A 24,595-nucleotide genomic window follows, 5' to 3' on the forward strand; every position below is an offset into this window, starting at 1 on the left:
TTTGACAAAACAATCTTCTGTCATTTTGCTACTCCAGTTGATTTGAGAATCTTTAGACCTTTGCTCTAGAAAACAAGACAAAAATACTGAGAAAGAACAGCATTTTATTGCAGTTTGATCAGAAGGTGCAGTTCTAGCACCATTACTCATATTTTTTATTTTACTTTTATTTTTTTGTAAAATGCATTAAAAAGTAATGGAGATCAGTTGGAAGTTGTATTTTCAAAAGTGTTGCTCACCCTAGATATTTACGTTTAGAGAACATGCTTATGTATTGTGTCCCCTTCAGTATAACGTAATTTTTTTTATTCTGCCATAAATGATGAAATATATTTCTAAAATCCTTGTATAAGGGAGACATAATGAATGTGCAGATCTGTTTCTGCAATCAGGATCTACATCTGAAGACATTTGTCTCACTAGACAATCTTCAGAAAACAATGCACACAAAAGAGAAGAATCCTGTTCATTTAGATAAATTAAATATATGGCAACACAACAATGGTGGAAAATTGCATTCATTTATATGTATTCATGTACACATGTGTATTTTTAGAGCTTGTATCATGGTGTGATAAATACATATTATTGAAGAACTTGTGTTTTTATGTTTTTTTCTTCTAGATGATTAAGACGAGAAGTTCAACGATCCCTGCTCTTGCTGAATATGTCCGGTATCAGCTGCAAAAACACTCTCTGGTTTTATTTGAAGGATTTCTCTGCTACATGCAGAAGCAGAATAATCACAGTCTATCTGTCCAGACACATCAGTGACGAAACCCGTCATCATTTCTGCAGCTGTGTTTGGTTCTGCTAGCTTCAGCTTTCATCTACAAATACAGCAGAGTGTTGAATGAGTAAAGGTGAGTGTGTTGTTTTCTCCGCAGGTCAAATCATCCGTATGAAGTGGCCGAGGTCATCAGTTTACCCATCGATCAGGGAAACCCGCCGTATCTCAAGTGGATCGGAGACATCGTGCCCGAGTGAAGCTGGATCAGATTATGTTTTCATCATTTCAGTTCTGTTTTTATAAACCATACAATATACTTTGCAACTGCAGGAAGCGAATGTTAAAGATTTAGTTCCAAATGAACAGTTTGATATAACAGATCCAGCGTCTGCACAGTTTGATCTGTATTAAAAGGTTACAGGCAGCAGAATGCAGGTTTGTGTCTCATTTATCTCAGTATTTCTCGTGAAGGTTACAGAGTGTGGTTTGCTCTGGATCTTCAGTTTCTGGGTGTGTTTGAGTCAAAGCAAGTCTTTTGTTTACCTCACTAAAAATAATACAGTAGTGACATTTAGACAGTTGAGACTTACTGCAAAATAAACCCTGATACATGATCACACTTTAAACACTAGTGCAGGGCTGTCCAAACTATGGTGTCCTGCAGAGTTTAGCTCCAGCTTGCCTCAACACACCTGCATGGAAGCATCTAGTGTGCTTAGTAAGAGCTTGATTAGCTGCTTCAGGTGTGTTTAATTAGGCTTTGAGCTAAACTCTGCAGGACACCGGCCCTCCAGGACCGAGTTTGGACAGCCCTGCACTAGTACATACCAAATCAATAAACAGATGAATTATTATTGATTAGGAGTGTAACTGATTTTATTCTGCGAGCAGAAAAACTGTGGTGATATGAGAGACGTGGCACAAGCACAGCGATGGAGGAAACGATCAGACTGTGTCAGTGGTCAATTATACAGTCTAAAGCCATTATATACAAATAATAAAGCACACCAGTGACCAATCACAGGCCAGCTCTCCAGGAGAGTAACTATCAACAATAGCTTTTCATGTAAGACGCTTCACTGCATCTCATCCAGCGCATCTGTGTGAGGAGAAGAGCAGCTCTGGGTTCCCTTTGAGCTCATACATGTCAGTGAACACAAACACACACACACACACACTGTCACCGGCTGCAGCTTCTGCCCTTCAGCTGAAGAACAGAGATATATGTTGATCTGTTCAAAGGATCTCAATCCTAATCATCAGGAATTCTTCCAACACTGTTCTTGATTCACTAACTACATTTACAAGCTCTCAATAATCTGTTTATCGGACTGAAACACATTAAACACCTCAAATGATTCAACCGAGCTTGATCTGATCTGATTTAAAGGACTGTTGTACACCTGAAACAATCCCGAAACTGGAAACTATTTTCTTAATCAGATTCAGAAATACGTTGCACAGTGCACAGATGCGTGCTTGCATATGCTTTATGTCTTATGAACTGTGGAGGAGACTGAATATTTACTAAATATTTGCACACAAAAAAAATCCCAAAAAGGCAAAACCAACAATACTCGAGGTAGCTCCAGTCACATTATCGCAGAGATTTCTCCAGTTCTGAATGCATCAACTGTTTCATTGTGCATGCACTGGTGTTTTGTTCAGAATGCATGTATAATGCACATGTAAATGAATACGTGAATCAAATTGCAATGCTTAGGGTTTCAGAATCAGATTAGATTCATTCGGATTGACGGAAATTAGCGCATGTAAACATACTGATGTTTTCCAGTTTCCTGCTCCATGAATACCTACGTTTTCAGCACATGCACACTAATAATGTGACTATCATGAGATTGAGGCAATATTGCGATTAAACTTTACTTCATGTAAACACATTACTGCATTGGGATATGTCAATAATATGATATATTTTTTTATACATATAGTACATTTTTATAGCCTGGAATGTATGAATGAAATCAGGAGACTGTAGGCCTCATTTATGTTTCAGGCCTTTATCATCTGCACTGTATGTTTCACTTCAGCAATTCAATGATATGAAGAAAACAATAAAGACAAAACTGCACCAGTCACCAAACGGTCCGATATTCAGCTGCTCTCTTTGGTTTACATGCTGTATGCTCTCCATATATGATTTTAATAAACTATTTTTATTCTTTTTTTTAAAAATAGACCAGTTGGGGCACTACCATTAAAGAAAAGCCAAAGAGTTTAATAACTGCAGCAAATAAATGGAGGGCGATTTTTTAGGTGGTTGTGGTGTTCATGTGGTTACCAAGGAGTTGCTATTTGGCTGTCTATGTGTTTAGGTGGTTGCTAGGGAGTTGCTATGTAGTTGTTTATGTGTTCAGGTGGTTGCTAAGGAGTTGCTGTGCAGTTGTCTAGGTGTTCAGGTGGTTGCTATGTAGTTGTTTAGGTGTTCATGCGGTTACTAAGGAGTTGTTATTTGGTTGTCTATGTGTTTAGGTGATTGCTAGGGAGTTGCAATGTAGTTGTTTACGCGTTCACGTGGTTGCTAAGGAGTTGCTATGCAGTTGTCTAGGTGTTCAGGTGGTTGCTAAGGAGTTTCTATGTGGTTCTCTGTGTTCAGGTGGTTGCCATGTAGTTTTTTTGGTGTTCAAGTGGTTACTAGGAAGTTGCTTTTTGGTTGTCTATGTGTTCAGGTGGTTGCTAAGGAGTTGCTATGTGGTCTTCTAGGTGTTCAGGTTGTTGCTAGGGAGTTGCTATGTGGTTGTTTATGTGTTCAGGTGGTTGCTAAGGAGTTGCTATATAGTTGTCTAGGTGTTCACGTGGTTGCTAGGGAGTTGCTATGTGGTTGTTTATGTGTTCAGGTGGTTGCTAGGGAGTTGATATGTGATTTGGTTACTCACAGGTTTTGCTATACAGGTTTGAAAATACTTTATGAAAAAAAATAGCAAATGCAATTGTTAGAGGATCTAAAGGCTTCTCGACTTTCTTGTTTCTACAAATAAAGTCATGATTTTGGCATCTGGAACTTCTTGACTCAAGATTCTTATGCAAAAGAGAGAACAATAATGGCAGTAAAAATAAGCACACTTCTTAGTGAACAATCAGAATAATGACAGGAGTGAAGAGGCTTGCTTGTGTGATGTAAACATCGATTAAGTTCTAACTCTGTTGGAAATCACATTATTGGTGTACATGTAAACACAATCAGTTTCAGCACAGATGGACATACAAATAAAGAACAGGAGCAAAGGTTGAGTTTCCTGAATGGTCACAGTTGGCAGAGTTGAATGGGTGGTGAATTTAATAGTCATAAATGAACATTCACATTTCACATTACAAGCAGCTGATCTCCAGGACCGAGCGTTTATCATCACTGTTCTCCGGCAGGTGTTTGTGTGTCCGCCGCGCTCCATTACGGACAGATGTGGGGTCAGAGGTCGGGCTGATAGAGTGCTCACACTGCCCATCTATTCCTCCCACAACGCCGTCCTCGTGACGCCCGTTCCGGAGCTTTGTCATCTCTCGGTCTGTGTTGTGTTCTTCTACATTCAGATGTTCTCTTCGGATCTCCTCTAGCGGTAATGCAACCATTCCCGTCCCCTGCTGCTGATCCTGGTTTTCCACGCGCCTGGAGGATCTGCACAAGGCTTTCCGGAAACCTCTTTTAAAGTTATCAGACAGAAAACCGTACAGAATGGGATTGGCGCAACTGTTGGCGTACGAAAGAACGACGACGAAGTAATACAGCCCTCTGAACTCGCCTGGCAGGAGAACCAGCAGATTCACGATGTTTAAGACGTAAAACGGCAGCCAGCAGAAGACGAACACAGCCACGACGATCACCACCATTCGCGTGATCTTGCGCTCAGACTTCCGGCGGCGGATCGACGTGGCGCGGACTCTTCGTCCGGAGCTGCGCACTTTAACCACGATCAGCAGGTAGCAGAGACAGATGACTGTCAGAGGACCGAAGAACCCAACGGTCGCGGTATATACGATAAACGCCGTTTTCCAAACCTCTGCCGGCTCGGGCCACACAATGCTGCAGTTCCCATCGTCCTGCAGAACTCCAGCGAACACAACCACAGGCAAAACCACAATGAAAGAAACGGCCCATACGGTGGCGTTCACCGTTTTGGCCACACGTGGTTGGCGCCACCTAGAGGAGCGGAGCGGATGCACCACGGCCAGATAGCGGTCGATGCTCATCACCGTCAGACAGAAGATGCTAGTGAACTGGTTGATGGCGTCTACGGTCATGACCAGGCGACACATCAGCGATCCGAAAGGCCATGAGAGCAAACCGTTCTGAACGGCGAGGAACGGCAGGCCCAGCATGAAGAGCTCGTCTGCGATGGCCAGATTCAGGATGTAGATATTGGTCACCGATTCCGCCTGGGAATATCGCAGCACGATGTGGATGACCAGAGTGTTTCCGATCAGGCCTATGATGCACACAGCTATGTAGATGAGAGGGATGAGGATCCCAGCGACTCCTGGCGCGTAATCTGGAGTTAGGCTATCAGTCCAGTTTTCCGTCGGAAGGAGAAACGGAGGAGGGAAGGTTTGGTTGAGAATCACAGATGAGGGGGAGGCATTAGTCCAGACTGGAGCTTCTGCGGTGGAGGGAGGTGAAAGGTGTTGATGTACCTCCATGGGTTTAAGAGAGATTGAGCCTTTCAGCGATCAACTGATGCCCATCTGATCTATGAGTGAGACAGAATACTGGTTACTCAATGGGTCTACAAAGACAGACAGATTTAAAGAAATAATTAAACCCAAAAATTATCCTGGCAAAATGTATATTTTTTTCCATAAAACATCAGCATACAATGAAACATCCTCACAGTAGTGCATACACTAAAAAAACCCCTGGTACTTTCTCTTTTAAAAGATACGCCTTTTTGTACCTTATTTATCAGTATTGCATATTAGTAGTTTACAGGTACATATATTAGTACTGTTTGAAAGGATACTGAGCCAGTGACAGCTTTTGTACCATTACCAAAAATTCACCAAGGTTTATGATGTCATATTGGTGGCTGGTGATATAACAGTTTTATGGACTCTTGTTTCTGTCACAGAATAAAAATATCAAAAAGTAATATGACTTTTTATCTCATAATTCAGACTTTTTCCCTCATATTTGCAATTACATGTTATAAACTCTTAACTGCGAGTTTCACAATTTTGACTTTTTACACTCAGAAGTGAGTTTATATCTCACAATTCTCTTGAAATTCTGAGTTTACATTTCACGGTTGTTGTTTTTGTTTGTTTACATCATATAATAAAATAGGTGCAAGGTTTTATATCACAGTTCTGACTTTATATTTTGCAATTCTGAGGAAAAAGTCTGAGTTGTGAGATGTAAACTCTGAATTGAAGGATGAAAGTCACAATTACCTTTATTTTTTTTATAGCTTCCATACATCTAGTTCAACTATCTACCTTAACTAATAACCCCCATAATAATACAGGTGTCACAATATTAAGTTAATCATAAGTGGCCTGTTAATAAAATATGGCCAATACTCATAGATAGTGTACAGTGTCATACTCACACAAAACACCATCAGAGTAACACATACGACACTAAAATAATGCATCAACGAAATAACAGAAAACAAACTAATGTACATTAATGAAAATATAAAGAAATAAATCCATTTATATAAATAATAACCACGCATATTTTCCAAAAAAACATAAATTTGACAGAAAAATTGCATCTAAAGCAATGCATTTCGAAAGGTAACTTAGAGAATAGCCTACCAATCAACAGGTTTTACTCCAGCATTTTTACAGTATTCCTCTGTAAAATTACAACCTGTTTACAGTGTGTGCTACAGTAGGACTCCTGAAGTCATATGATGCACAGAAATTAAAGTGATGCCAAACACGTTTCCTGCATGTGATGTAAATTTGTGTAAATATGTGTGGATCTTTTGTCATTCTGGTTTGGAGCGATATGCATGTGAGCAAATGAACACACTAGAACTGAAGTGGACTTAAATGTTTAGTCTTATTATTGCTGTTTCTATATAACGACTGACTCAAACATGAACATGAAGCCTGTGTTATAAATCGAGTACAGCGGCGCAGTAGCACGTCTGCGGTACAAGAACGCGATCCTGGACCCCGACCGGGTGGGAAATGAGCGGCAGGGACAGAGAGTGGTGCTGGATTATGTGTGTTCTGTCAGGATGTGTTGGCTGATGTTGTTTCTGAGCTGCGTCTCTGCTAGAACACTAATGTGGGATAATTAGTGCACTACAGCAGCGGCAGCGGCGCAGACCGACCCGAGGAGCGCGTGGCTCCAGCTAAAAACACTTTATTAGGAGCACAGGAAGAAAACACACAGTCTGAGATTTAATATATAGATGAAGTATAGATGTCATTGGCTGCTTCTAGTTCATCCTCTGACTGAGCGACACCAATTATGATGCAGAAATCAAAGCACTGGGTCATTATTTTGCCTCTTATTCTGGTCTATTGTGAAGCTGCGCTGCTTCTGGAGACACACTCATGCGTCTCAATAAACAGTACTGCCAGAAAAGTCTGAATGATCATTAATAATAGAAAACATGAGTTCATTGACCAGCCCAGAGAAAGGCTCAAACATCTTATGCTTTATTGGTCACTGGCTAGAATAAATATCTGTGGACTGTGTCACATTAGTGAAATTTCTGGGCAAAAAGTAAATGGTCTATTCTCAATAGTCACTTTGAACACCAGTGAATTGCCGTGACCAACCTGAATATGAGAACAATCTGCATTGAAAAATTGTTTGCCCAAACAAAAACTCCCAAACGAATGGAAATCCATGTCCACCACAAAAAAAACAACAACAAAAAAACAAATTCATGCTTTGGTAAGCCATAATTATGAGATGAAAAGTCAAAATTATTTAAATGACTTAATTATACTAACAAAATACAACTTTAAATGTCATAATTTTGACATACTAAGTAAACATAATTATGAGACAAACATATAAAATGATTACTTTAAAAGTCAAAATGATGACAACAAGTAGAAATTGAGATGAAAAGGCAAAAATGGACTATATCATAATTTCAAACTTAGTATGTCATAATTTTGACTTTATCGCATGACTTTTTGTCATAATTTCAATGTTTTTAACTTGACAGACTTGGCAGTTTCATCTTTTAAAGTCGTAATTTTTACTTTTTAATCTCATAATCATAATGTTTTATTTCAAATTTGACTTTTCATCTCTGTCTCATAATTATGACTGTAATCATTCCAACTCAGTATGTTAATAACTTTTAAATTCATAATTTTGACTTTTTATTGCACAATTATGATCTTGTGTCAAAATGTGAATCTCTTAATTATGAGATTATCTCATATGTAAATTTTGAATTTCTCATAATGACTTTATCTCAGAGTCAATTTAAATTATTTTTTTGACAATTATTACTTAGTATGTCAGTTTCAACTTTTAAAGTCATAATTTCGACATAATTACAGATGTTTCTGGAAGATATTGATTGTAGCTGGTCTGAATTTATGCACCTTTGAGTCAACATTGCCAAAATTCACCACAATTAACACTTTTTTGATCACAACTGAGACATTTGTTGGGAACAACAGATTAAGGAAAGGATTTTCAGCACAAGACTATAAGACTATGAAAAGACTCATTGTGTGAATTATTGTGTAAATCAGGGATTGCATAAGGACTGGCGATGTTAATCATCCCTCCTGTGTGTTTTTGTGGCTCTTTTATGCGTCAGACTGTGTTTTCCTCTTTCTGCAGATAAAAAGTCACCCAGCTTCACCTCCTCCATCCATTATGATCTAAACGCTCTTCCGATAATTTACTCTAGAGTTCTGTACATTATTTTCTCTACTGACATTTACAACTAAAAGAGACGCAGAGATGTTAAAGACCTCGTTTGATGACGCGCATTAAAGGCGATTACCACACACACACACACACACACACGCACACAATAGAGAAAAACATCTAGTGTTTGTGTCCACAAAGAGACATCAGCGGCAGTAAACTATGCAAACACCTTCATCATCATCATTATCATCATCATCATCATCATCATGTGTGCAGGAATGTGAATCTTGGTGAATAAGATTTATGGTGCAATACAAAGATCAGGACACACACACACACACACACACACACACACACACACACAGAGTTCAGTACAAGTGAAGGGAAGGGCATCTTGTCACCATGGAAACGGCCTGGTCAGTGTCTGAAAGACCATAAAAGACAAAAGAGGATGAACACACACGCACACACACACACACACACACACACACACACGCACACACACACACATTGAGAGTGAGATTAGACCTGTTCATTATCTGAGCACAATGACTGTCAGTGGAAGAGCTCAACACTAAAGAGACGAGACGCTTTACAGCGTGACATTAGCCTCAATAACCTCGTAGCAGGTGTTTCCCAGATAGCATGGTGACACTGATACAGTGTTGAGTTTTGATCAAACCATCATTTTGGCTGAGATTGACATTTCAATGTTTAATATGTTTATGTTGGATCAACATTGATTTTGATGAAAGTCGACAGTGAGACTGAACTAACAGTGATTTGTAGTTGATGAGCACAAGGTCATGCAGACATGTGTCTCTGCAGAACAACAGTGGCTGTGTCTCAATCAGTGGCGTGTGTCAAAACACGATGGGCATTTTCCATTGATTTAGCCGATCTGCTCTCATCCATGGGGCTTGGTTTCAGGCTGGGCCTTCATGATTTTAGTAAGTCTATTTAAAAATGATTGAAAAACACCAGTTGGAGCTTGAAAATGTGCACTTATTGGCAAACACCCATTTTGGTTCTGCATGTGCACTTCTCAGTAATATAACTCATGCTTCCTTATTAGAAAGAAAACACAGGTGCATCCTATACAGTAGTCTTGTTTGTTGAACCGCCTGACTCTGGGTTTCAAACAATGGTGCATCCATCATAATATTTCTCTGTTCCTTTGTTTTGCATGCTTGTTATTTGCATTTGATTTATTGTTACTGAATCTAATAAGATAAATTAAATAAAGTTATTGAAGTATTTGAATAAACCATCAATTTTTCTAAATTCTTAAAAAGTGCATTTTGCTTTAGTAATATTAATTAGGAATTTTCTGATAAAATTTCTGACTATATTTAACAGATTTCTTGTAGTGCAAGTGAGATGAACGTCAGCAAGAATATCATGCTTTACACATAGCCCACGCATTGCATCTATTACTCAATGCTTGCAAGGCACTTTGCCTTCTGTCCTTTAGTAAGTGATGAAAACAGAAGAGTATGGACAATTAAAAACATGAGAAGCACCTTCGTGATTGTGGTGACATAGATTATACATTGAGTTGTAGTCGCCATGATCTGGTATTTGATGCTATCCTTCATATTCCCGAATCTGTATTAAATTTGATGAATGTGACTGATCTCCATTCAGTTTCCACTGAAACACAATCACAAAAAAATACACCTTTGGCCTGAAGCACGAAGCCGGTTTCAGTTCTTACACAGGAAAGTTCACATTTAAGGTCATTGCACATTGAGTCTGAAATTTTATTTAATGTTGTGTGAATCACGTTTGCACACCGCCTCCGAAACTTTTGTCCGTTAAAAAATATTCGGATCAGGTTCGATTTTCTGCGTTTTGGCATCCGTAGCATGCATTTGTTAGGAAAGGATGGGGAATGCGAAAAAACGGAAAAACGCATGTGAAAATTATGATATGAATAAACTTGAATAAACTTATATGTTTTCCTTTTGAGCTCTGTATGAAACTATATAAATAATTAAATGCAGTTTATTCCTTTGCATAGTCATATATTTTCTTTCTGCTGCCAAATATTTGCTGCAGCAGAAGTGTTTAATGCTGCCTTGTAAATGCATTTAAATTTATTACATTTATTACAACGACATCTCTTAATCTCCAGCAGAAAAGTGAACTGCGGTGACTCTCGCGAGAAGTGAATCCAAATGACGCTTCACGAGTTCGTGTGCCCATATAATCTTAGCGTTAGTGGTAAACGGATTTGGCTTGATGTCTGCAGTGGAGGGCTCCGATAGCCCCCTATAGACAGAAGGATACATTAAATAAATATGCATAAAGGAGGAGATGGGGAGGTGGAGGGCTGCTGAAAGAACTAACAACGGAAGTGGAAGAGGCTGTTTTATACTCGGATATTAATTGGAGGATTAGATGGGTGTACTCCTCCTGAAATGACTCCTGAAACACTTTGCCGATGCTCTCCTCGCTCCGTGTGATTGGCTGTTTGCTGCATGCGCTCCAGAGTTAATCACAAACTCTGCTTCAAACTCTGAGTTGACAGAGAGCATTTATATCGAGCTTTGTGAGCCTGCTGAACCTGATCTAAACCAGGTTGGCTTTATCGGGTTTTGTCAACTCAAAACTTACTCTGCAACTCTGAGTTTGTTCATCTCTCTTCGTGCTACAGGCCACTGATGACAGCAGTATTTTATGTTGACATTTCAATTGTATTTTAAATGTTTTAACAAAAGTGATCTCAAACCAACATCTCTTCATAACGTTGATCCAATGTTTTAAACTGAAATAATATTTCACAAGTTTTACTGTATTTTTGCTCAAACAAATGCAGCCTTGGCGACTTCTTTTGTTCAAGTAGTAGGGGGTTCTTAACCAGAATAAACAGAGTTTTGCACTGATACACTAAATGAGGCGAGTAAAACTGTGATAGACCTGTGATGAGATGCAAATATGAGGATCTGAGGATTCACAGATCTGAGACCAGCTGCATAAATCCAGACAAAACAAATGATCCAACAGAAGATATTAATGTAGAGACACAAACAGAGGTGTAAATGAAGAGACTAACGAATCTCCCGGGGAAAGTGAAGGGTTAAATGTAGGAAGGTGTGAGACGTCTAACATACAGACTCATTAAGAAGAAAAACTCGTTAAATCCATGCAGCACTGAGACTCTGATTCCACAGATCAACTCAATCTGAAACACAGACGCTCATTACACGCTTAACTACGTGTCTCTTAATGAGAACTCTTGTGGTTCAATGCATTAGTTCAAGTTCAAGTTCAAGTTGAGCTTTATTGTCATTCTGCTACATGTGGGGACATACAGTGGAACGAAATGTCGTGTCTCGCAGGACCACGGTGCTACATAAATACAGACATACAACAATGAAGTAAAAAACACTATAAACCTATACACTACTAACAGATTTAACTATAAGTATACTATATATAAGTATTTACCCTATACAAACTAAAAAGGATAAAAAATACAACTATATGAATGCTTCACATAAATATTACCCTATACAAACTAAAAAATAGAAGATAAAAAATACAAACTATACGAATGCTTCACAAATACTGTACATGTGCAAAGAGAGACATTTGAGTCAGCAGCTGGTTGGGGAACAGTGCAGGATGATTTGTAGTGCATGAGCATGTAAACATACATATATTGCTGAGTCTTTTGTGAGATTGTGCACACGCAGCAGTGTGTGTAAAGTGTCCATAGTGCACATAGTGTAAGGTGTAAAGTGTCCATAGTGCACATAGAGGAGAGTGTGAGTGTCCATAGTGTAAAGTGTCCATAGTGCACATAGAGGAGAGTGTCCATAGTGTAAAGAAAAATAAGAATAAAATAAATTTAAAAAAATAATTAAAGTTCCATACAGTTTTTCTTTGGTGTGGTAAGGTTTGGGGTGGGGGGTGGTCCATGTTCAGGAGGTAGGGGTTTGCATGGGGTTTCAGAGGGGGGCGGGGTGGTTTGAGTTCAGGGCTCTCACAGCCTGGGGGAAAAAGCTGTTGAGCAGTCCGGCGGAGCGGGCTCTGATGCTCCGGTACCGTCTTCCTGATGGTAGGAGCTGGAAGAGACTGTGGTAGGGATGGGTGGAGTCCTTCATGATGCTGTTGGTTTTGCTGGAGCATCGTGTAAGGAAGATGCCAGGATGGAGGGGAGAGGGGCACCGATGATCTTTGCAGCTGTGTTCACTGTCCGCTGGAGGGTCTTGCGGTCAGCAGCACTGCAGTTCCCGTACCAGACAGTGATGCAGCTGGTCAGCACACTCTCAATGGTGCCTCTGTAGAATGTGGTGAGGATGGGTGGAGGGAGACTTGCTCTTTTCAGCCGGCGGAGAAAGTGTAGGCGCTGTTGTGCCTTTTTGGAGAGTGACATGGTGTTGGTGGTCCAGGTGAGATCCTCTGTGATGTGGATTACTTTCCAACAGGGCCAATTCATTTCTGTACGAATTCAAATACTATATTTCTTACAATATTTAGCATTAAATGTGGTTTCAACATCGTTTCAAACTTATGTCTAGCATTAAACAACAGCTATTATTTCAATGAGTGTTAAAAGTCAACATTAAATCAACTATTCACTCGTTTAATTTATGTTTCTGCTCTTATTGATGATGATCAATCAGTGACGTCATTCTGAATAAATAAATGCCTTTAGAATCATTCCCTCGGGCTTTCCTTCAGCTGACGTCGTCGATCGCTCTTATTGATCAACCGGCTTGATTTAAAGAGACTTTTACTATCAGCTCATCACGGAGAAAATCAACTCCCATCATTTATTCTCATTTAACATCCTGATTGACCATGTCATGTTAAAAGCGCAGTTCACCCCAAAATGAACATTTTGTCATCATTTACTCGTCTTCATGTTTCAAAGCTGTTTGAGTTCTGTGTTGAACCTTCTGGTCACCTTACGCAAAGAGAATATATATCCTAATATATAAACAATCAACATATTAAATGATATAACTGTATATTAGGAAATATACAGAGTAATAGTGTAAATATATATGTATATAATATATAAGGAATTGCCGCTTTTACATATTGAAAAATATGTGACAATATATTTACTTATATATCACAATGTATGCAATTTTATATTCAGTAATACACTTTATAATATATAGATGTATATGTGATGAGATATCGAATGGCATGCGTATAAATATATTGAACATATATTTAGATACTAATGCAGTATAAACACATATATGGAAATATATATTTCTTATGTCTAAATTTATATATATCTATACAGTGGTGTGAAAAAGTGTTGGCCCCCTTCCTGATTTATTATTATTTTTTTGCATGTTTGTCACACTTTAATGTTTCAGATCATCAAACTAATTTAAATATTAATCAAAGATAACACAAGTAAACACAACATGCCGTTTTTAAATGAAGGGAAAACAAAATCCAAACCCACATGCCCCTGTATGAAAAAGTGTAATTGAGATCTATCAGTCTGGAAAATGTTATAAAGCCATTTCTAAAGCTTTGGGACTCCAGCGAACCACAGTGAGAGCCATTATCCACAAATGGAGAAAACATGGAACAGTGGTGAACCTTCCCAGGAGTGGCCGGCCGACCAAAATTACCCCAAGAGCGCAGCAACGACTCATCCAAGAGGTCACAAAAGACCCCACAACAACATCTAAAGAACTGCAGGCCTCACTTGCCTCAGTTAAGGTCAGTGTTCATGACTCCACCATAAGAAAGAGACTGGGCAAAAATGGCCTGCATGGCAGAGTTCCAAGACGAAAACCGCTGCTGAGCAAAAAGAACATAAAGACTCGTCTCAGTTTAGCCAGAAAACATCTTGATGATCCCCAAGACTTTTGGGAAAATACTCTGTGGACTGACGAGACAAAAGCTGAACTTTTTGGAAGGTGTGTGTCCCATTACATCTGGCGTAAAAGTAACACAGCATTTCAGAAAACGAACATCATAGCAACAGTAAAATATGGTGGTGGTAGTGTAATGGTCTGGGGCTGTTTTGCTGCTTCAGGACCTGGAAGACTTGCTGTGATAAATGAACCATGAATTCAGCTGTCTACCAAAAAATCCTGAAGGACAATGTCCGGCCATCTGTTCGTGACCTCAAGCTGAAGCGAACTTGGGTTCTGCAGCAGGACAATGATCCAAAACACACCAGCAAATCCACCTCTGAATGGCTGAAGAAAAACAAAATGAAGACTTTGGAGTGGCCTAGTCAAAGTCCTGACCTGAATCCTATTGAGATGCTGTGGCATGACCTTAAAAAGGCGGTTCATGCTCGAAAACCCTCCAATGTGGCTGAATTACAACAATTCTGCCAAGATGAGTGGGCCACAATTCCTCCACAGCGCTGTAACAGACTCGTTGCAAGTTATCACAAACGCTTGATTGCAGTTGTTGCTGCTAAGGGTGGCCCACCCAGTTATTAGGTTTAGGGGCAAGCACTTTTTCACACAGGGCCATGTGGGTTTGGATTTTGTTTTCCCTTCATAATAAAAAACTTCATTTAAAAACTGCATGTTGTGTTTACTTGTGTTATCTTTGATTAATATTTACATTTGTTTGATGATCTGAAACATTAAAGTGTGACAAACATGCAAAAAACAAAACTAAATCAGGACGGGGGCCAACACTTTTTCACACAGGTGTCCATGTTTCATATTTTAAAATATACAGCATAGGCACACTTGATCATACTATTATTGAGCAAAACTCAATAACAAAACACTTAATTAAATTTTTTTAACAGCATACATACATTCACATTTATATGGTAATATGTATGTGCAATATATACTCAATAAAGGATCAAACTTTGCGAGTATTAGATGTACTTTTGTCTTCATTTCTAAATATATTCGTATGTGTCAATATAGAGCCATATATTGTCAATGCATATATTGCTGTATATTGAAAAATGTAAGCACTGCTTTCCTGTTTATGGAAATGTATTATGTAATATATCACATTATATTTTGCAGTATATTCCCATATATTTTTGTTACGTAAGGGTCCCCAATGATTTTCATTGTATTTTTCCTGTGCTATGTAAGTCAATGGCTACCAGCAACCAACATTCTTCAAAATATCCTCTTCTGTGTTTAACAGCTGAAAGAAACTTAATAAATGATTAAATGATGTCAGAGTTTTCATTTTTGGATGAACTATCCCTTTAACTTTAAAATGATGAATGCATGTGTATATGTTTGTGATAATGAAGAATGGCAGAAACATGAGCTTTATCAAGTTTCTACTGTTGAACTGAATGGAGATTGAGAGCCGATGGAGGGTCAACAGGAGCGAGAGCGTCAGAGGTTAAAGCTTTATTGCTGCCATTCCTCCTTCATCGCTCAAAGTGAATCGAGCGGCTGCAGTGTGAACAGCTGTGCAGGTTAATGTGGATTAATGGCACCTCTGGGAACAAAAGCTCCAGCCATTCTGATCTCAGTCAGTCTGCTGCCATTGAAAAAGCCTTTCACCAGAAACCGTCACAAACAGCTGCGCCGCACACGGGTGAAATGCCAGCGCGTTCAACGACCATTCATCACCGCACAATAATTATTATTTCATCTAAGCATAAAACATCTCATCCTCATGTGAGAATTCAGCACATTTGAGAAGGAATTAAGTGCATCTACTGTAGAATGGATAATAATGTGATTCTACATTCACATGCAGATGTGTTTGCCTTTTCACTCATATAAACAGAAAAACTAATTTTATGCAACTGGTTTTTAAATGAATCCTTCAGGTTAGATCATGCTGTCGATTACCACAGAAAATCATCCAAAAACAAGCACAATTCTGTTATAAATAATGAACTTACAATGCAAATAGACCTTCAAACACACTGTTTATTAATGACCATAAGCATTATTTTAAGTTAACACTCACTAACCTCTTCTGCAACTCCGGTCATTAAATCACATAAACCTGGCAAATTTTGTAACTCGAATCAGAAGTTAATCTGTTTAGACAATTTAAAGCTCAAAAAATAAATATTTGTGCACAAGAATTAACTTAAGTGATTTAACAAAACATAAACGTTATACTTCTGCATCTACATTCTCCTGAATGTGTTAAAAGTGCAGTACTATAAACATGAATTTTTATTATTTTTACACATTATGGGTCAAAACGAATCATTGACACCAGAACGTTCATATAAAACACAACACTCTTCAGTGCTCATGTAAACGGTTCTGTGAGATCTCACACAGAAGTTCTCTGATGTTGTGACACGTGCAACATCAAACAACAGCATCTCTCAATCACTTACACAAGGTCATATTTAGTTACATAATTAAAGTTGGTTTCATATGCCTCCAATTAATAATTTCAGATTACAGTAAAATTTCAAAGTAACATGGAAACTCACCGTTAATAACTTCATGCGTGTCCACCTGCTCAAGCGACTCTGAGGAAATGAGCCACCGCAGCATCAGCAGCACGAGGAAACACAGCATCCCGTATCCAGGCAACCAGAGCAGTGATGCACTGAGAGAGAGAGAGAGAGAGAGAGAGAGAGCAGTGATGCACTGAGAGAGAGAGAGAGAGAGAGCAGTGATGCACTGAGAGAGAGAGAGAGAGAGAGCAGTGATGCACTGAGAGAGAGAGAGAGAGAGAGAGAGAGAGAGAGAGAGCAGTGATGCACTGAGAGAGAGAGAGAGAGAGAGAGAGAGAGAGCAGTGACGATGTTCTTCTGAGATTTCTTCATGAAATATATTCCTCTCATAAATGTGGGCGCATGCCAGGTCAGATGGACCTGATCTGGGATGGTTTGACTCTCCTGTGAGTCATTTAAAATGTTAGTAGAACTTTGTGTTCAAAGATGGTAGCAAATGGGAAATTAGTTTTGGTGCAATTGCCAAAACTACAGAAAAACAGCCAGAAATACCAACACAACACATGAATTAAAAGCCCTCAGTGTTTAAAAGTGTACAGGATTCATGTGAAATCATATCAATGGTTTCAGAAGCATGTAAACAGTAAATGCTATCATTGTATTGCTATTTGTTTAAAACTCACTGAACCCTGATGAAATCAATCAGTTTATTTCCTCATTAGTAGTGATCTGTATCTTCGTAATAACATTGGCGCTGGAAGTGAATTCACTCAAATGGATGACAGAACAGCTGAGACACAACATTTATAAAGTGATATAAATGAATGTACGGCAAACAGAACAATATTATTGATCAGGGTCTTGTTTCAGATCTTGTCACATATAGCAAATTGTTTACGTTGAACCTAAATTATATGAAAATGAATGATCAGATTTTATATTGAGTTTAGGTACAGTTCAGTTTTGTTATTGTCTAGTTCAGTTGCTTATACTTGTCTGTTTTGTGTACTTTTCAGAATCATTGCCTTATTATAATCCTTATTTTCTCTTTTTTTCAGTTTTTTCTCATATCTAATGACCAGAAATTGTTCAATATATTGATATACCGAAATGTGTCCCATCAGTAAAGCCCATTGAGACAGACAGACAGAGCTGCAGTGTTCAGCTGATTCCTCCTCAGTCACTGTAAGGAAAGAAATCAAGAACATACTCAACATGTTTTCAACATACTCCTGCTTTAGAGTCTCTTCCACTCGTTTTATGCTTTAAATGAGGGTCCTGAATGATTTTGAGCAGGCCTGCAGTGCAATAATTCAACAGCTCATTGAAGGTAAAGTGCCCGTCTGCATCCTTCAGATCAGCATTCAGATGCTCGTATGAAAGCTTCTGATTAGTTTTAACACAGATTGGTTCTGCTGTCAGCTGGAGGTTTTGATCGGCTCGTCTCGATCTCACCCGCTGCGAATCTAGAGTGCTACATTTCTCAAAATAGTCATGAGAATCACGCCAGGGATTGATTATAACAGCACTCTGGTTTAATACTCTATATCTCAACAGTAAATGCTCAAAAATGGGTTTAATCCACGTTAGTAACAACATCTATGTTTACATTAAATCCATATCAATCCATAAGTAGAGGATGAGCAAAGGGACTCCTGAGTGACATGATGGCTTTGAGAATAAATAAATAAATGATCAGATTTTATAAATAAACAGCCTTTGGCACTGATCTGTTTTTGTGGCAGTAAGCGGATCAGTCTTGGCAGCTTTTGCAGTTATTAAACAGCCCAAGAGAGAAAACTGACATGTACAGGTTAATGAGGTTAATGCTGCTACTTGCTCAGGATGACCTACCAGCAGTTAAAACTAACCCTCCTCTAACCCTAATTAACTAATAAGAGGTGGTTCGTATTTTCAGGACACTTGTCATGGTGCTATTGAATGATTTCCGTTATTAGGTACCACGGATTTACTCCAAAACTCATTATGTTTAGTGGTCTCGAGAACTGCCAGAGGGCATAACTGAGTGGAATATCTTCCTGTCCTCCTCCTTGTCGAGAACCTAATATAAAAGCTGTCATGACCTTAATGACATGTCTGTCTATAAACACGTCCTTGTGTCTTGATGATGAACATCACATTGCTAGGGGCACCGGGCATTTTAGGGAAGCTCTGGAAGGTCCATGCATCCATCGCAACACGATGCCCCTAGCAATGCGACGTGCTCGCCTCACAGGGATAAGCATTAACTCGGAGGGAAGTATGAAAAGACAAGCTTCGACTTTGGCCTCCACTCCTCTCCTGAAACAATAGAAAGGTTAAAAAGGACTTGCTCGTAGAGTTGATGAATTGGGAAAATTCAGGAGTTTTGGCAAAACTGCAACTCCAGCCAACTTCTGAGATTGCTGAAACTGGTATTCCGTCTCTCACACAGCCTGATCTTGCAATATTTCCGGATGACCTTGATTGTGTCTCCATGGCAGCCACAGACTCGCTGTTCTCGGAAGAACAATCTGTTTCAGATAAGGAACCAGGAATGACTGACAGTGATGTTAATGCAGATGAATAGAGTGAAGGATCACTTATGTCTGACGATCTAGTAAACACAATTCATAGCTTTCAGTCATGTGACCGGCTTGAAGACCTGGAGGGCAAAACATCCATAGAACTGCAGGACAAGCCTGTTAATTTCCATCTATTTCACAGCTGCAAATATTTAGATCACCTCTCAAAAGAGCAAGTTTTGGCCATTTGCAATCCATTTTAAGCACCCGAGGCAATATTTCAATCATAAACAGTGCGACAAAACGTTGTAAAAACAGTTAAAGTGCCTTAATATATTTAAAACAGTAATATTAAAATATCAAATTCTGTAATCTCGATATTAATGATGCGTAGTTTACACAGGCAAGCAGATGAGGTCGGAATATGAACACAATCCACTTAAAGGTTCAGTGTTTTCCTTCGAAGGTTTTCTATGGGAAACCACTTAACATGAAACTTTGTTTAGATTCTGGCTTCATCTGCTTGCCTGTACAAATGTCACGCATATGTGGTTGTAGAGGTAGGCGCAAGACAAAGGAGTATACGAAAAGGAGTTTTTAAATAAACATCAACACACTATTTCCAACATTAAACTCAGACAAAGACAAGGGCAGAACTGAGGACTTATAAAGGAGATGGAACAAAGGAGCAAACGAGATAATTAATATAAGACAGGTGATCTAAATGAACAAAGATTAACTAATGACAAGAACCGGAATAAAAGCAAATGTGGGCAAACAGGAAATAAACAGAAACCAACACGTGACAACAAAATATACATCACCAATAAGGTGTTTACTGAATTTCGCCTTTTAATATCTGTGTTTTACTACATTACTACTTAATGCAAACTGCGTAAATATAACTGGTGGTCAGTGGAGCAAAGCTTCGTTTTGCCCTCCAGGTGGACGTTCCTAAGGGTGTGACGTCATGTGAAAACTATCAATAAAAACCGCTTCTGGCAAAATTATGAATGGATCCCAAATCAGTAATGGGAATTGTGCATACAAGTTTTTTACCGTTCTTTGCCACGCACTAATGTATTTGCGATTCCACAATCTCCAGATTTTATGGAGGCATTCTCGCAAACATTTAAATCTGCTCATTCAACCAGACTGCATCGGGTTTCACATCTGTTAGCAGCAATCAAGGATCTGGGCCCAATCGGTTTGGGTCTGATGCCTCCAATAGAACCTGCAGTGGCATCTTTAATTGTGCCACATGATGAAGCATTGAGACAGGATCCAAGATGTCCACATATGGAATATAGACAGATGGACAACTTAATAGGCAAAATATGCAATTCAACGGCCTGTTTAGGGAGGACTGTTATTGGCAGTTATTGCCTCACTTAGTTCACCAGACACTACAGCCACAGAACTGGTTAATCTAGCTCTGCGATCGGTGGGTTTAATAGTGGGTCTTTGTGGTAACGTTATGGGTTGTTGGTTCAGGCGTGCCGTCAAGTTTGGACGACTTTATCTGAATTTTGCAGAGCCACTTCGCATTAACTTTTCTCGGTCAAATATTTGGACCAGCAGGAGGTGTTAGACCGAAGGCTCATGGCTTCAGAAGCACGATGTCAGTTACAGAAACAGCGCACTTTATTTAAAGTGCCTGGTTATTCGCTATCCTATTCATTCCGCCAGAGTACTTTTTCCTCGCGCCACCAAATTCCAGTACGTGACCTGACAGCAAATAGATCATATAAGGTTCAACAATCCCGGCCATATGGGGCTCCACCCAGATCATATCATTGTTCGAGACATACGACGGTGGCCTCTGATAACCCCCCCCCCCCCCCCCCCAAAGACAAGAAATCCACTTGCAAACAGCATTGACGCACTAAGGTCAGCTAACTTCACAAATTCATTATTGGCATTTAATGACAAATCAATGGATTTTAAAAACAATTTCACAAGGTTACAAGGTTTCTACAGTTTCATCGCCGGCCCCCCTTGAACACTGGAATTCATCCTACCATTACGATGAGCCCAGAAAACACAAAATTCTTTCCATGGAAATTTAAATGCTACTAGAAAAAGACACTATAGAGGAAATAAAACCACTTGCTGCAACACAGGGTTTTTTTTCCATGTGCTTCATCATTCCAAAAAAAGATGGAGGGTTCCATGCAATGCGATGGCCCACAGTTGTCTCATATATGCATTCGAGTAAGGAGCCAGCCGTTGTTATTAATAGCCCCATGTTGGATGAACAGAATGTGGTTTCGTCTTCTTTACCATCTTTTAACAGGTCCACCAGCCTAGTTACTGATCAGACCAGATCTCCTGAATCCTCCCTGTAGAGTCATGATTCCACAGTATGCTTGTATATATATATATTTTTTTTTTTTTTTTTGAAAATCTTGAGTTTCGAAAGTCAGAATCACGAACCTATTCTGCCAGACCGAAAAGAATCGACTCTAAACAGTGATTCATTCGTGATTTGGCATCATTATATCTGATTCTAAACAAACGACAGAAAATACTGGGAACACAACGTGATTGCTGAAATACTTTGCATAGAAAATTATTCTCAGATCTTCTTTACCATGCAAGAATGTATCGGTAAAGTTTAATTGGGGCTTACAACAAACTGATTCCTAATGCTTTCTATTGTATCAAAATAATTCATAGGGACTTTAATCTGTAATTAATGCATGTCACGGGGTACTGATTTTATGTGTCTGGTGTTTAGTAATAATACAAATCACCCATTTCTAAAGTAACTGTCTAACACTGGACAAAGTTTCAAAACGAAGTTACGTTTTCCTTCTTTGCTTGCGTTCAGGTGATCAGTCACGAGAGAGCAGGAGATGCCTCCACTGTGCTGTGATTGCCCGATCACGCTCCATAATGACAATGAGCTTCTATCATTAATATTGGTCCATCTCAATAGCAGATCAAGACTAGATCATTGAGAATCTGAAATGATGAAATACACATAAATGCAATGGCACTATAAAGCTATATTGCAATATAAATCTACTCAAATATGATGCTATGGAGCTTGTTAACAGTCTCAAATGTAAGATAAACAGTGTGCTTATATTGATTTAACCCAGAAACTGAAATGAGACGTGAATTGACCTCATTTGAGAAGACAGCTTTGTAACTGATGCCTCTCTCTCCAGGGTTTGGATTAAAAGAAGTACTGTAGAGCACAAATACTTCTGATTGACAGAATATTGACCGTATATGCGGCTTGAGAAGCGAAGGCATTGAGTCATTGACTGCAGCACTAAATCAGCCTCATGCCTGTGCAGAGAGAAACAAGAGTGCTCTTTTATCTTCACTTTCAACTCGAAATAGATCTCCTAATGAATCTGAAGACGCTCTTTGTTATTTACTATTTTAATCGGAACACATTTGCATGTAAGAGCCATTGCCATGGCAACGCCTTGCAGAGATGAGCTCTCAAGACTTGTTTATTTGGGCTGGTTAGTGTCACACCACTTAATAAACTATTCAACCTGACACAGACCGCTCATCTTCATCACGTGTCACATCACTGTAGGAAAAATGATCATGAGAGATGATGAAATACACGCTACAGGGTTTTTCAGCAATATTAAAGGCAAAGTTCACCAAAAGCTATATAATAAAAGAAGAATGTTGATATGCAAACAGTTGACAGTAGACATTGACTTCCATAGTATTTTTCTTTCCATATACCATGGAAGTCAATGGGGACTGACAACTGTTTGCTTATCAATATTCTTCAAAATATTGTTCATGTTCAGCAGAAGAAAGAAACTCATACAGGTTTGCAACATCTTGAAGATGAGTAAACAATGACAGAATTGTTTTTTGGGTGAACTGTGTCTTTAAGGAGCAGTCGTGATCTGCAGTGAATGCAGATTCTTCCCCCTCTGGTGTTCTTTTTAAAGCATCTTATGCATTTCACAGAAACTGCTTGCTTTGAGATATTGAAATATTGATGTTTCTACCACAAAGAGCGTCAGTTATGAACATGCACTCACTCGCCAGGCAGTCTGATTTTTCCAATGGTTCAAGCCACTGGTGATTCTGGAGTTTTTCTTTGCAGCTGAAATCTTTAGTTCAACAATAAAAATAAAAATCTTAAAAACATTAAAACATGCACATCTTCAAAGCTTCTTTGCACCTACACAGAAAAAGCAACCAACCCCATAAAAAAACTAAAAAACAAAAACAAACAAACAAAAAAAATCACATTTCACAGATAAATTCCCAGTCATGTTTTATCCGCTTCACTTTGAAATAAAGGTTACATATATTTTTTAAATGATCAATTTTGAGTGCTAGTATACATGTACTTATTCTGTTCAACATAAAATACGATTTATTGTGATGCATATTTTTGTAACGTGTAAACAATTAAATGAGTTTATGTCCACCCTGCTACATTGGTGCTACTTGTCCTTCAAAATTTTAAGTGTGTGCCATAAATCACATGACCTGCTAGAAGTGACATCATTTCCTTGGAGGGAAAGTGTATCCAAGAATAAATGAAGTATTAGTCATGAACTTTTCTTTCTTTTCCTCATTTTTAGAAATCTTATCTATTAGTGTAAAACTCAATATGTGCACCCTGTTGAGTCAGTTTATAATGGAAATGAAAATGTCATATATCTGTTAAATTTCTACATCTTCTAGGCAGTAATGGGCTTCGGTGGGTTAAACGTCCGCCCTGTTTGCTCAGGATTATTGGGTTATTGATATAGTTTGATACAGTCTGTTGGATACTAACAATACTAACAACACACATTTTATACCTTTTATAGACTGAAAAAGCACTGCATTTTAATTTTTTTTCACCTTATCTGCTCAGTCAATAGTCCACCAAACTGTAGGAATGACCCAGAACACAGATGATTTTCTTTTTCTTATTATTTTTTATTGTTTATTTATTATTTTTTAATATAAAAAAGGCTAAAATAAAACAGAAAAAATAAAAACTAAATGATAAAGATAAACTGGAATTGACTATCAGAGAGAGATAAAAAACCACATATACACCTTCATACACATACAGTTGTGGTCAAAATTTTACATACACTTTGCAGTATCTGCAAAAAGTTAATCGTTTTACCAAAATAAGAGGGATCATACAAAATGCATGTCATTTTTTATTTAGCACTGACCTGAATAAGATATTTCACATAGAA

The 24,595-nt window shown here is 38.6% G+C and overlaps 2 protein-coding genes across 2 annotated transcripts in view; one reads left to right on the forward strand and one right to left on the reverse strand.

The window, feature by feature from the left end:
• Positions 1–1,163, forward strand: part of LOC306844760 (protein CutA homolog) — a gene marked incomplete at its 5' end in the record, with an annotated part of 5,981 nt that extends 4,818 nt beyond the window's left edge. Inside the window, 2 exons of the mRNA XM_079377139.1 lie at positions 625–674; positions 888–1,163. Of these exons, the coding sequence (XP_079233265.1) occupies positions 625–674; positions 888–987 (150 nt within the window). The 3' untranslated portion in view covers positions 988–1,163. The remainder of the gene's footprint in view (positions 1–624; positions 675–887) is intronic.
• A 2,897-nt stretch (positions 1,164–4,060) lies between these two features.
• Positions 4,061–5,383, reverse strand: LOC306844761 (somatostatin receptor type 5-like; the record flags this gene model as incomplete). Its single annotated transcript, XM_079377140.1, has 1 exon — positions 4,061–5,383. The coding sequence occupies one exon, from the start codon at positions 5,381–5,383 to the stop codon at positions 4,061–4,063; it is 1,323 nt and encodes a 440-aa protein (XP_079233266.1).
• Between the last annotated feature and the right edge of the window lie 19,212 nt (positions 5,384–24,595).

Source organism: Barbus barbus (genome assembly GCF_936440315.1).
Source record: "Barbus barbus genome assembly, chromosome: 25".
Taxonomy (NCBI): Eukaryota; Metazoa; Chordata; class Actinopteri; order Cypriniformes; family Cyprinidae; genus Barbus; species Barbus barbus.